The sequence below is a fragment of the Odocoileus virginianus genome, chromosome 28 (assembly GCF_023699985.2).
Source record: "Odocoileus virginianus isolate 20LAN1187 ecotype Illinois chromosome 28, Ovbor_1.2, whole genome shotgun sequence".
Lineage (NCBI taxonomy): Eukaryota > Metazoa > Chordata > Mammalia > Artiodactyla > Cervidae > Odocoileus > Odocoileus virginianus.
In genome coordinates this window covers 41,331,395-41,345,415 of record NC_069701.1, presented here as the reverse complement: position 1 = coordinate 41,345,415, position 14,021 = coordinate 41,331,395, and the positions used below count along the sequence as shown (strand labels likewise).

The following is a 14,021-nucleotide window of genomic DNA, read 5'->3' as shown; positions in this document are numbered from 1 at the left end:
ATACATACATGGGGTCCAGGATTCAGAAGACCCAAGACAGGGCAGAATCGGGAATCCTGAGGGTGACTGATGGGGGCCCAGGCCAAGTGTACACAGAAGCCACATTGTTAAAGAAGTCTGCAGGAGTGGTTTCATCAAGGCGGCAGACTTCACACCCGATGTCCCGGGTTCTGAAAAGAGATTTATGTAGTTAAGGAAGTGTTTGGATGTGAATTACTGTCAAGCACACAGAAAATTAAACCAGTATAAAGACACCAGAAAATCATCTCACTCCAGGGAAAACAAAATGCACTGGAAAAGACGAAGCGATCGCAGCATGCTGTGCTGTTCACCTGTGAACAGACCACACGCTGACCTTCAGCCCCTAACTTGTGTCCGACGCTTTTGCGACCCCGCGGACCATAGCCCGCCAGGTTCCTCTGTTCATGGGGTTTCCCAGGCAAGTATGCTGCAGTGGAGTTGCCATTTCCTCCTCCAGGGGACCTTCCCAGCCCAGAGATCGAACCCTCATCTCCTACATTGGCAAGCAGGTTACTTTACCACTGAGCCACCCGGGAAGCTAATTAATAGTCATGATGTAAGCGCTTCATTTGATTGGTTAAAACTCCCATGTAACCGTCACCAGAGGGCAGAAGTCCTGGGGAAGTGGGGGGATGAAGAATTCTCCACGGAGGGTGACTTTGACCTCCCAGAGGACAAGGCATTCTTGGTTGTCACAGCTGGTGGAGTTGGGGGCAGGGGGCGGAATTGCTGGATCTCGTGGACACAGTGCAAGGAGGCCGCTAAACACCCTTCGGTGCCCACCCAAACAAAGAATTAATTGGTCCACAATTGCAATAGTGCCACAGCTAAGAGAGCAGAGCTAAATCATCGTTTTCAGTGGCGGCATATCAGCAGATGATATTGAAAGCATCAAGGAGGAGCAATGTAAGCCTGGTCAGAGCTGCAGTGATGGACGCAGAAAGAATTGGCGCAAGGCTTTGGTGAGAGGTGGGGCGGGGGTGGTGTGGTCCTGTTGGCTTTGTAACAAAAGCCTTACAGAAGTCTGCCTCTAAACCATGTACACGTACAACCTGGATACTTAAGTGGAGGAAGAGTTACTTAGAAAGATGCACATGTGTGGAAAGGCAGGCAGAAGTTTCCTGAACCCCAGGTGGTGGCCAGGCTGGTGGCGCTGCCTCTGCCAAGATGTGACTCCATCAATCGCACCGTCTTGTATGTGAGAACTGTGTACGAAGAGAATGGTATGCTTCTTACCAGTTAGCGAGATCTGTGATTTGTGAGTAGCTTCTCTCTGCTCCAAGGCTGGAGGATCTGGTGTAGCCTGTGAATGTGGCCGGTGGTGAAGGCGCACGCCTCCTGGTGGCAGCATGCCAGAATTGCAAGCGTGGTGTGGTTTTTATTTCTTGTTAACATTTTCGAGGGTCAGTGCAGTTCAGGATGGGCTTCACTGGTGGCTCAAGTGGTGAGGAATCTGCCTGCAATGCACGAGACCCAGGTCTGATCCCTGGGCTGGGATGCCAGCCCGGACAACTGAGGAAACAGCCAGCACTTAACCCACTCATCCTGTCACCACACGAGCAATTTGCGGCTCTCAGGATGGTGGCTGGCTCCGAAGTTCCGATCTGGCTGAACTGAAGCTTCAGGTTGTTTGAGGCTGAGAAACCGAAGCCCTCCTGTCCCTCTGCAGTGGGAGGCTGGAGCAGCCTGTTCCCATCCTGCCTGATGGTCCCGGGCTTGCTGATTCCAGGCTGAGCGGTTGGCGCCGGTGCCTCTGCCTGCTCAGAGGAGGGCTGTGTGCTTGCATCACGGCACAGCCTCCTGGCCCTGTGTGCTGTTAGTGTTAGCGCGCTCAGCTGAACACCAGCCGCCGGCCCACAGAGGCCCCCACCCTGCCCACAGCTCTGACCTCGGTGCGTTTCTGGCTGTTAAGGCCAGACTCTATCCAAAGCTTACTACCTTGCAAACCCGGTGAGAGCTTAAGTTGGGTGGGGTTGCGGAGAGCTGGAAGGGGAGAGGAAAGTGTGAGGGGTCACAGCCAGGGTGGGTTCTGCGGTGGGGGCTGTGAGAAGCCAGTCCTCCCCTCACACTGCCCTTGGCGGGTCCTCGAGGCCCACGCCACGGCTGCCCTGACTCGGCACGGACAGCAGGCGGTGGTCCCGCCCCTGGCCCACCCACCGCACACAGGGCCTCCGGCGGGCAGCTCCCAGTCCCGCACTTCCCGCGTCCTCACGGAACCTCGTGCGGGGGCCCCAGACCTGACCCTGGTCTCCCCGCCGCTCCCGCCTCCCTTGGGGGCCCTGCTGCCCACGTTGCCAGCCCAGGCTCTGCCCTCTCTGCTTCCGCTCTTGGCCCCAGCCCACCGCCCATCCGGAGCAGCGGGTCCTCCCGGAACGTGGATCAGCCACGTCACTCTCGCGCCCGAAGCCTCATGTTCTCAGCTGGCTCTCCAGGCCCCGCTGGGTGGGCCTTGGGCCGCTCAGAACCTCGGCGTTCCCTCTGCCCGCTCCCCGCCTGGTTCGCCCAGCTCTGTGCCCCCTGCCGTCTCGCCAGCCCGCACTAGGCCGCTGTCCACGGCCCTCCCTACGCTGCCCCCCATGATGCCTTCACCCGGGAGCCTGCCCCCACTTGCCCAGCCCTCTTCCCCAGGGGGCGCTCCACACAGCCGAGAGGACTCTGTTCTCTGGCTCACGTGCTGTTCGGCTCCCCCGTTAAAATGTAAGCCCCCAGCAGGTGGGGACGGACCGTCCTCCTGGACCTCCCCATCCCTCCTTCCTGGGTTTAGTGGCCGTCAGAGCAAGAGTGAGGGTTGGAATGAATCTGGAGCCTGTGGGGGAGACGTGGAGGGCTGAGCAGGATTCTGGGCCCGTGTCCCGGCGTCTGCAGTCCCGCCGAGGCGGGCCGTGTGCTTCCGCCCAGGGAAGCCTGGGGACAGCGGTCTCCTCTCCCAGTCAAACCCTCCGTCACCCTCTCCTTCCCGTGAGCTTCTTCCTGAGATCATCTGGTTTCCTAGTCACCCTGAGAAAACCGGTGAGAAACAGTGGCTGGGAGCCACCTCTCAAAGAGACGGCAGCCACCCCCCTCGGCCCCCCAGAGGGAGGCTGCACCCCCAGGGCAGGGGAGAGGGACTGGCTGTCCTGTGGGCCCGTCCAGGCCTGAAGGGGTCCCGGGGAGCCGGGGTTAAGCAGGGCGAGCTGGCCTGGAAGAGGCCCGCTTGTGCCCCCTGGTCGTCAGGGCCGGGCACCTAGGGTGTCTGTTGCGTCTGTGAAGACGCACCACGCTTGTGAACCTGTGACTGACCGTGTTTAAGGAATCCACAGCCAGCCGAGAAGTGCAGCAAAATGGGGCCGGGGTGTCGCGCGCTGCTCATTCCCTGATCACCTGGGCAGTGCTCAGTGCACGGGCTTCACCCTCCGTGCCCAGCGCTCACACCAGGAGCTGTGGGGGAGGGGACTGCAGGGGGCAGGGCCCACCTGGGTGGCGTGTCAGTGCCGGGGGCGTGAGGGAGGGAGCCAGGCTGGAGCCCTGGAGCCTGAACCCTGGAGATCAGGGGAGGTAGCTCGGGGAGCTCAGCCCCGCCCCCGCTCTGAGCCGGGTCCACCTTCCTCTCGGTGGTGGGCTCGGGAGAGGTGGAGGGTGGTGGGCACAGGGGCCTGCAGCCTGGCTGAGCCCTCGGAGGTGCCCAGGGCAGGGGCCTCAGGCCCCACCAGCCCACCGGACATCACTGGGGTCCTGTCTACCTTCATGCCGCGAGTGCCATCCCAGTAGGGACGGATGGGAGTCAGAGGGCAAGGACAGGCGGTGATCAGCACCAGGAGCTCCCGGCCGAGGGCCCGCATGGACGGCGTGTCAGCCAAGGTCCTGGTGACCCTAGCGCCATGGTCCTGGGAGCGGTTGTCCCTCCCCTGAGCAGAGGGACCCAGCGGCCTTAGCACCTCGCCAGCCAAGCTGTCTGTCTTTTCTGGCCTCTGGACCAGAGAGGAAGGAGGGAGTGCCCGGAGGGAACAGGGGTGTCCAGGGCGAGGGACGAGGAGGCCAAGTGTCGCGTTCCCTCCTAACCGTGCCTGTGGAAGGCCCGCCGGGCAGGGAGCCTGCGCTGGGCTTTGGCGCGAAGCTGGCCGCCCAGCACCTGCTCCTGGATCTGCCCAGGTGGACACCTCCGAGGCTCAGGCCGCTCAGGAGGCGGTCCTGCACCCCCCGGCAGCTGCGGGGACATTCACTCTCGGAAAGCAGCCCTGGCCGGCGCCTGGCTGGAGGCCCGGCCTCACCCTCCCGGTTTCCCCGAGGCCCCCCCTCGCTCCCACAGGGCCTGCCCGGTGGGACCCCTCCAGCTGGGCGCCGCGTCCCCCCGAGCTCACCGCCCGCCTCCTCTCCCCGCAGGTGAACAACGAGAACGTCGTCAAGGTCGGCCACCGGCAGGTGGTGACCATGATCCGCCAGGGCGGGAACCACTTGGTCCTCAAGGTGGTCACGGTCACCAGGAGTCTGGACCCGGATGACACCGCCCGGAAGAAAGGTGCCCGCCCCCAGCCTGCCGGCCCCCAGCCTGCCCCAGCCCCTAGCCTGCCTCGCCCCCAGCCTGCCCCGCCCCCAGCCTGCCGGCCCCCAGCCTGCCCCAGCCCCCAGCCTGCCCCGCCCCCAGCCTGCCGGCCCCCAGCCTGCCCCGCCCCCAGCCTGCCCCGCCCCCAGCCTGCCCCGCCCCCAGCCTGCCCCGCCCCCAGCCTGCCCCAGCCCCTAGCCTGCCCCGCCCCCAGCCTGCCCCAGCCCCTAGCCTGCCCCGCCCCCAGCCTGCCGGCCCCCAGCCTGCCCCGCCCCCAGCCTGCCGGCCCCCATCCTGCCCCGCCCCCAGCCTGCCCCGCCCCCAGCCTGCCCGGCCCCCCCGCCTGCCCCAGCCCCTAGCCTGCCCCGCCCCCAGCCTGCCCCGCCCCCAGCCTGCCGGCCCCCAGCCTGCCGGCCCCCAGCCTGCCCCGCCCCCAGCCTGCCGGCCCCCAGCCTGCCCCGCCCCCAGCCTGCCCCGCCCCCAGCCTGCCCGGCCCCCCGCCCCAGCCTGCCGGCCCCCAGCCCCTAGCCTGCCCCGCCCCCAGCCTGCCGGCCCCCAGCCTGCCGGCCCCCCGCCCCAGCCTGCCGGCCCCCCGCCAGCCCCGCCCCAAGCCGGCCCCCCCCCCAGCCGGCCGGGCCCCCCCGCCCCAGCCTGCCGGCCCCCAGCCCCTAGCCTGCCCCGCCCCCAGCCTGCCCCGCCCCCAGCCTGCCGGCCCCCAGCCTGCCCCAGCCCCCAGCCTGCCGGCCCCCAGCCTGCCCCGCCCCCAGCCTGCCCCGCCCCCAGCCTGCCGGCCCCCAGCCTGCCCCAGCCCCCAGCCTGCCCCAGCCCCCAGCCTGCCGGCCTCCAGCCTGCCCCGCCCCTAGCCTGCCCCGCCCCCAGCCTGCCGGCCCCCAGCCTGCCCAGCCCCCCGCCCCAGCCTGCCCGGGGGACGGGGGGGCCATCTCCCTGCCTCCCGTGCTCAGGCGCCCACAGGGCGTCCCGTCGCTCGCCCTCTGCGGGGCTCCCAGTCCCCCGCTGAGAGCAGGAAACCCGTGGGAAAGGGCGCTTAGGAGGTCAGGGCCGCCCCAGCCTCAGGCCAGGCTGTGTTCAGCAGACACACGGGGGCCTGGGGCTCCGGCTCCAGACTCTTGCATCGGCCCTAGCAGCAGCTCACGGCCTGGGCCAGGGGGAGGCAGAGGTCCGAGGGCCCACCCCGCCTCCCCAAGAGCAGTCACAGCTGGGGGAGACCGGGCCTGAGTGAGGCCTGCAGAGGGGCGCCAGGAGCAGGCCAGACGCCCCCTTAGAAAGGAGGCTGGAGACGCATGTGAGAACTTCCAGCGCTTCCCTTGATCACCGCCGGCTCCCCGCCCTGGGGGCGAGGCCCCGCCTGAGCCTCCCCGGCAGGTCAAGGGCCTCCTGACGGTCCTGGAAGGGTGCGCGAGGGCGGAGTCCCGGGCCGGCTCTCACCTCCATCTCCCCCGCCCGCCCCCAGCTCCTCCGCCTCCGAAGCGCGCTCCGACCACGGCCCTCACCCTTCGATCCAAGTCCATGACCTCGGAATTGGAGGAGCTCGGTGAGTGCCCGCGGGCTGGCCTCGCAGAGCCGCAGCCTGTGCATGCCCCCGCTTGCCCGCTTGCCCCTTTCCTGGCCCTAGCGCCCGGGAGGCTGTCAGGAAGCCCCCCGGAGCGCGGTTCTCCGCGCTGGCCCCCTGCGCCCCTCCTGGGCTCGGGGGAGCTTCGCCATTGGGCCTCCTCTCTCTTGGTTCGTCTAACATTGTTCTGTTTTGAATTTTTGGGCCTCTCACTAGTGGATAAAGGTAAGCAGACCCCTGCAGTCTAGGGTGCCCGCGAGATCTTTCCTCTCGCGCATGGCTTGGTCCAGAAGACCGTGGCCCCAGCTGAGGGTGGGGGCAGACAGCAATGGGCTGGTGGGCTGCAGGTCAGGGCACGGGGCTTGCTGGGGCCTTCTCAAGGGGACCGCAAGAGATAGAGGGCTGTGGCCGCTGGGCCCCGGGGCGTGGCCTGGGGAGGGCGCACAGAGCCACGTGGGCCCTGGGCCTGGCGGCCGCGTGGCTCATGACAAGGATGCCACCTGCTGCTGGTGAGCTGCCATCCTGGGCAGTCACCGTGGCTCAGGGACACGTCCTCCAGGAGGCTGCTCTGACCACACAGGAGCGGCCAGCGGGCTGATGGCTCGCTTGGCTGAGAGGGCTCGGTGGGCAGGGAAGAAGCGTAGCATCTGTGACTCGGCGCAGGGCAGGTTCCAGGGGCACGAAACCAGCCCTGGGCCCCGGAGCCGGTCCCCGCAGGCCCAGCCCATCCAGGGAGCAGAGTCTGAGCACACTCGCTGGTCTGGGACTCTCTGGGCGCTCCGATCGGGCCCCGGCCTTAAGGGGAAGACCTTTGGGCCCTTCTGTCCAGAAGGACACAGCAGCCTCTCCCGCTTTGCAGCTCCTCTGACAGGGTCTCCCGGGGCCCGGGCCGGCCCCTGTGAGCGCCCCTTGCCCGTCGCCACATGCTGGGGCTACACCTGCAGCTGGGTTGAAGGCCTAGGTCTTCTAGAAAGTGGCAGCCCTGCCGTGGGGCCTCCCACCCCTCACCCGGAGCCCCCTTCCTCCAGCCCCTTCTGGACCACACCTTGTCAGTCCAAACAAGACTCCAGAAACCACCCCCCTGCACCCAGGCCTGGCCCAGCCCCCCGAGAGGGGCAGCAGTGTGACTGTCCACGGGAGCTTCCCTAAAGCTGGGTGGCGTTTGCCACAAGGTCTCCCCCAGGAGGACCCAGGCAGGTCACCTCTCGGGGGGCTCCAGCTGCGTCAGCCCATGGCTGAGGGTCCTTCCTGAGAGCCGCCTCGGCGCATGCCGCCCACCACTGCAGGGGGAAGGGGGACAGGGGCTGTAAGAGGAGAAGCCCTGTCCCCCGCGGACAGGGCAGCCCCCAGGTCCCAGGAGAGCGGACTGCGCCCCCTCGCCCGCCTGCATCTGCCTCGGACCGCGGGGCCCCCGTGGTGGGATGGGGGGTCATCAGGCCCCCAGCGAGGGAGCCCAACCCAGACCCCAGGAAGCACTGCCCCCGCCCCCGCCACCCTGGGACTCACACTGCCCTTTCTGTTTGCAAGCCTCCGTCCGGAAGAAGAAGGGTAAGGGGCGAGCCCACCCCCCGTGGCCCTCAGTCCTGTCCCGACTGTGTCGTGACCTGTACTGTCTCCTCCCTGCTCCGGGTCCTCCAGGGGTGCCCAGCCCGGGACGCGTCCCGTCTCAGTGTGACGTCCGCCCCGCCCCTCCCCGTCTGTGGTCGCCCAGCGTGTCTGCGTCTCCCCGAGTCGTGTCCACATCATCGACGTGTCCACCGTCATCCAGAGGGGCCTGTCTGGGTCAGGGCTGGGGGGCCTTCCCGCGGGCGGGTGGTCAGGGTGTGGGCCAGCAGGGCCCCTGGCAAGCTGTGGGCAGGGACCGCTGCCCTTTAACTCCCAGAAACCCCTGTCCTCCGGGAAGCCTGCTCTCCACGGGCAGGAAGACTGCCCTAGAACTGGCAGGCCACACCGCTCCCTGCCCCCGACTGGCGGTGGCTCCACTGGGGACCCGGCCTCCGCTCTGTGAGCAGCGCCCCCCCCCCCCCCCCGCCCCTGGCAGCCAGGCCCCTGAGGACATGCCCGTCCCCAGCAGTCCCCACGGGCAGGCTGCTTCTCATCTGGTCGCTGGAGACTTAGAGGTGCAGAGGAGGGAGGGGAACTATCACAGGCCAAAAGACACGACGCAGCACAAGAAACACTGAGATGGGGGGGGGGGGGGCGGTCCTTGGAGTCCAGCGGGACCGCATCTGGGGTCTCCGGTCCAGGAGCACCAGGGCGCACCTCTCTCACCCACAGTCTCCCGGGGCAGGCCGACCCTGACAGCCTCTCTCTGCAGCGGTCCTGGGCCTCCACCCCCCCGCACCCTGCTCGGAGATTCCCCATGGGCTTTCCAGGCTCCATCGCCCTCTTGACTGTAGGGCGGGTGCCCAGGGCACGGGAAGTTCCCTGGGGTCACCTTACCCTCTGAACCCACTTCAGGCCAAGGCCAAGGCCAAGCCCAGGCAGCATGAACCGCTGTGTCTGCCCACCACGCCTTCCAGAAGAGGCCCCACACCTGGGCCGCGGGGGCCCCGTGGCCGTCATTGGGCTGGTGGGGAGGGCTGCCGCCAGGAGGAGCAGCTCAGACTCAGGCTGGCCGGGCCTCGGGGCACGTGCGGCCTGCCCCCACCCACCCCAGGGGCCCCGCAGCCAAACACCCTGGACTGCAACGACGACAGAAGTCGTGTCCCGCGTGGCCTGCCTGGGCCGGGGCAGAGTCACACAGAGGACACGCAGGACTCCCGGAGAGGGGGCCCACCTTCCTTGCACAGTGGAGAAAGTTGGATGTGAATTTGAATTTGACCTTAGATGCCCCCATTCAGTCCTTGAGGAATCTTCCGAGGACCTGCTCTGTCCCCAGAGGTTGTCTTCATGGCCACTGCGGGGGAGCCAGGGCCACCGTGAGGGCCACACGGGGCCAGGGAGGCTCCAAGCAGAAGCCAGAGGGGAGGGGCCTGCTTTACCGCTGCCTCTGGGCCAGGGAGGGTCAGAGCGCCCCGCCCCACCCCTGGCACGCCCGCACGGCCTCTCCTGGGAAGATTAAAGAGATGGGCAGCTGGCCAACAGCTGCCGCTTCACCAGGAGCGGCCTGTCTGTGCCATCCGGTGCCATCGATGCTCAGCTTCCTCGGAAACTGTGTCGTGGAGGAAACCCTGAGTGTGTGCCCTCTCACCCCAAAACATGGCGAGGCTGGCCCCGCCCCCCCCCCCCGAGGGCCCGGCAGGACCCCCTGTTCAAGGTCACAAGAAGGGACAGGCTTCCTGGAGGTCCCCGAGATTAGGATGCATTTTGTGAAACGACCGCCCGAAATGCTCCAGGACCTGAGAGTCCGAATCTCAGCTGGGCCAGGCATTTCTGGAGCAGCTGGGGGCACCCTCCCGATGGTTCTGAGGAGCGGGGCTGCTGGATCCAGCCTGGAATGTGGCCCCAGACAGATGGGGGCCCAGGGATGGGGGGGTGTCTGCAGTGGGTGGGCGCCCCGTTTCCCCCGGGGGAGACTAGGCCACCAGTGCACGGTGTCAGCCTGGCTTCAGCTTCCCCTCCTTACCCCAACTTGGGGGGGAGGTCATTCCACTCCTTGATTCGACGCCTCCCTCCTACAGACCAAGCCGGTGACATCTGCCGAACGACCTGGGGCTTCCCCACCAGGAGAGCTCGGGCACACGGGCGACTCAGCCTGTGCTTGGGGGAGTGCTCGTGGGTGGGGGCTCCGGGGTCAGGCAGGAGCACCCCACTCATGCTCTGGTCCCCGAGAGAGGCGGGGTGCCTGCGGCCTGCCCCCCATGCCTGACATCCGCCCCCTCCTCCCAGCAAGTGTGCAGCCTGCGGTCAGTGGGCACCATGCCATGTGTTTGCTTAGAAAATTAAAATACAGGGTTGCTTCCGGGGTGTTTGCATCAGCTTACTCCTAGATTGTTTCTGAAGACTTGACAGTTTTCCAGCCTGTTGGCAGGGTGGCCTTCGGCCTCAGAGTGCTTCACTGTAAGGCCGCAGGGCCCGGGCTGACTAATCTCAGCACCGACAGAAACCCAATCCCAGGCTTGCATAAACAAAGCAGAATAATCCTTGTGAGCCTGGAAGCAGGAACAAAAACCCGTCTCACAGTGTTCCTAAAAAGCCTTTGTGGGCCAGTAAACAAGCCCTGCACCGCGGGGGCTGAGCCGGCTTGAGATGAGTGAGGCCCGGAGGGGACCCGGGCCCCCAGGGGACAGAACCCGGGCCTGCCGTCTGCATCTGAATGGAAGAAACCACACTAACCACCCTCAGTGGGAAACAGAATAACATCCCCCAACACAACCCCTGCAGAACAAGGTGCTCTCTTGTGTCCTGGCTCCAAAGACTTCGTCGTAGGTGTCGTGAAGACCAGAGGGCCAAGGTTACACAAAGGCCGGGACTGTCCACGTCAGGGTCACCGTGGCTCCAGGGATACACCTCCAAATACACCCCAAGACCACCCATCCGGATGCGGCGTGGTGAGCAGGGTGCTGACTTCTCAATCAGCCTGACCAGGCAGGCCATTCCGACGGCAAACCTAGATTTCCACCGTCAGCCAGGGCTCTGCAAGCTCCCCGCTGGTCCCGGAGTTCCAGCGGCACAAAAGGCGTCAGCCCCTCATTTTCAGGCTGCAGGATGGGGACAGTCCCCCCTATAACCAGGCTCTTGTTAAGATGAGAAACGGAATGAAGGCGCCTCGAAGTCCCGCCAGGGTCGCCTTTGCCTCCCCTGCGCACACCCACCGTCGAGGGTTTTTGGCAGTGCCTGCCACACGCCTGGGGCCCCAAGACCACGGTGTTCCGCTGGCTCCGTCCAGGCCTGCTTCCTGGCTTCCACTCCAGCCTGCTCAGTGGGGTAGACTGGCCCTGTGAGCTGGGCAAACCACAGAAGTCGACTCACGGGGCCCCATTAGGGACAGGAGGTCTCGAAGACCCAGCTGTATAACTATGTCAGGAGCCCCGTCCCGTCCTCACAGGAGGCCCTGCAGGCTGCAGCCACTCAGCCTTGCCCTAACTCGGGGGCATCCCCTCCCCCGGGGGGAGGGCAGCCTGCCCAAGCTGCACAGGCCGAAGCTGAGGCTGGGCCCAAGAAGGCGGCCAGACCCCTGGACAGATGTCCCCACGTGGGAGCTGGCCCTGACACCCCGCCATCCCTGGAGGAAGAGCCACACCCCGGCAGAAACAAGGCTGGCGGCCAGCGTGAGGGGCCTGGATTCCAGGGACGGGCCGGACGGGCAGGAGGTGGGGGAGAGCCGCACAGCAACAAGGGAAAGCCCCACCCCAAGAGAAGCCCGGCCCAGGCTCTCTTCGCGGCGGAGGCGCACTGCTGGGACGGGGTGGGCGCGGGGGCTCACGAGGCAGGAGGGTTCCCGGCCCCGGGAATGCAGGCAGGGAAGAGCGCGGTGGCCACAGCTGGGGGTCCCCACCAGACGCGGATGCTTCCGACCAGCTCCCAAAGGGCAGACACTTGCTGGGTCTCGCACATCCACGGGGAAAAGGCTGGGAAAGCTGCAGGTCCCAGAGTGAGGAGGACCCTCACTGAACCGCCACCTGAACCCCTCTGCCTTTCCAGGCCAGGCGCGCTGGCACTGTGTGACCCTGGCCCTGGTCCAGGATGGGGTCTTGAGAAGCCAGCGTCCTGCCCGTTGGCGGTGGGCGGGCCCTGGCGGGCCCCTCTTGTTGGGGGTCTGGGAAAACTTTTCCAGGGGCTGCGCTTCTCCTGGGCGGCCCCTGCTAAAGGCAGCTGCTGCAGCATCTTGGGCCGGGCACCAGGGTGCCAGTCCTGTGACTCTCACGCTGGCCTCGCAGCTTGGGGTCTGCTAAGACCCCAGAAGCTTGAGCCTTTCTGACAGCATGAGCTTTGTGGGGAGTCACAGGACCCCAGGAGGGGTTGGGGTTCAGCTCGGAGAAGACCTCAGGCTGTGGACAGAACGCTCTGGGGCTGCAAGGAGAGTGTGGTGCCTCACGGGGTCCCACCAGGCCCTCCTCACCCTGGCTTCCCACTCCCCAGGGGCGCCTCCCATTGCAGCAAACCAGGGTTCCCTTCCAGACGCTGGTGCCTGAATGCAGCCACTGGGTTCCCCCCCACCAAAAAAAAGTTTAAATTTATATTTTCAAATAATTTTTTAAGCTGTAAGCATCACTAATAACTGACCCTCGGCTTGCTTATTCACAAGCAACTAAGGCCTACTTTCTGGGGTGAGGGGAGACTTCCTGAGTGGTGGCTGCCTCCACTCCCCAGCCCTGCCCCTGCCTACACTCCACGCTGCCCAGTCGCCTCCATCCTTGGGTGCTGGGTCCTGAGACCCTAGCAAGTGCATTTACAGGGGAGCTGCACCACTGAGCTGTTAGAAAGAGATTCACGACGTTGACTTAGCTCCCGCCTCCCGGAATGAACAGCTCTAGTGTGAAGAAAGCAATGCCCCCGAGTCGCTGGGCCTTGGAGGCTGCGTTGCTGTTGGGAGGGTCTCCTCTCCCTCCTGTCCACATGCGGGCCGGGGGGCCGGGTCCTGTCAGTGTCCGTGCTTGCGGCTGAAGCATGCGTGCGCCATACCACTTGCACGAGAAAAGCTTTCTTCAAACGCAAAAGGCACTTTTCTCACAGCCCCCTGCCCCATTGTGACGCCCGTCCTGACGGTCCTGCTCCTGTTGCAGATAAACCCGAGGAGATCGTACCGGCCTCCAAGCCATCCCGGGCTGCTGAGAGCGTGGCGCTGGAGTCCAGGGTGGCCACCATCAAGCAGCGGCCCACCAGCCGGTGCTTCCCCTCCGTCTCGGACATGAACGTGAGTGGTCACCCCCCCACCCCGGCGTCCACACCCGGAGCCCTGATGTGAGCGCACAGGCGGGCACCCCAGTGCGGGGCAGACCGCAGCAGAGGACGGACCACTCACCGTGGACCCGCTCCCTTGGCACTGAGGGTCCTCCCACAAGACACCTGCAGTAAAGCCAGCCTCCCGGTGGAAGACGCCCAGCCCCACCCTCGTGGCAAGCTGAATCCCAGCACGCACGGGGGGCCCTGCCTCTCCGAGGTCTCAGGCCCCCGTGAGTCCCAGGGGCCGAGTCCCGCCTGCAGTGGCGGAGACCACCACGGCCGCCAGCGCGAGCCGAGCCCAGGAGGCTGCTGCTCTCAGGTCCCAGACACGCCCCTCTGCACCCCAGCTTCGAACCTGCGGCCAGAGCTGAGCACTCTCCGTGACACTTAAGTATTTTCTCTGACTCCGCTTCCGGCTGACTCACTCTGTTTAACCTTGCCTTTTCTTCATAATGCCGAACCGGCACGCCCAGATGGCAAAGAATCTGCCTGCATTGCCGGAGACCTGGGTTCGATCCCTGGGTTGGGAAAATTCCCTGGAGAAGGGAAGGGCAATCCACTCCAGTATTCTTGCCTGGAGAATCCCATGGACAGAGGAGCCTGGCGGGCTACAGGGGGTTGCAGACAGTCGGACACAACTGGGCAACTAACACTTGCACTTTTTTTCACCTTTCTTAATAATACCCATGAGTGTTGTTAATTTGATGTGCCGGTTTTCTGTAATACACGTTATTAGTAACAGGATGTTCACGCTGCCCCCCCCCCCCCCCCATCTCAGACACTCCGGAGGCGGCTGCCCTTCGTGGTAGCCCCATACCCACCCTGTCCCAGAGATTCCAAGCCCAGCACCCGGCAACAGAGGAGAGTCGGCCTGGCGGAGGCCCAGAGCCCTGTGAGGCGGGGTCTCAGAGAGGCAGACCCCTTAAAGCGTGCGCCCGGGTGTCCTTTGGGCTCTAATCCATCTGTGCCCTGAGCCACCCTCCAATGCCTCCGGGTAGGGGCCGGCCAGCAACCTCGGCTTTACAGTCCAGAAGCAGCAGGTGGGGTGGGGGCCGGCCAGGGGGTCTGCTCCCAGTGCAAAGG

General features: G+C 65.6%; 1 protein-coding gene across 7 annotated transcripts in view; it reads left to right on the top strand.

Annotated features, from left to right (window-relative positions):
* Positions 1–14,021, top strand: part of SHANK2 (SH3 and multiple ankyrin repeat domains 2) — a 549,988-nt gene that overhangs the window by 519,314 nt on the left and 16,653 nt on the right. For 5 of the 7 annotated variants that reach the window (XM_070457814.1, XM_070457811.1, XM_070457815.1 and 2 more), the window contains 4 exons: positions 4,381–4,516; positions 6,012–6,092; positions 7,638–7,658; positions 12,779–12,909. In XM_070457814.1, the coding sequence (XP_070313915.1) occupies positions 4,381–4,516; positions 6,012–6,092; positions 7,638–7,658; positions 12,779–12,909 (369 nt within the window). The remainder of the gene's footprint in view (positions 1–4,380; positions 4,517–6,011; positions 6,093–7,637; positions 7,659–12,778; positions 12,910–14,021) is intronic. The other 2 variants (XM_070457813.1, XM_070457816.1) reach the window with 1 other exon arrangement.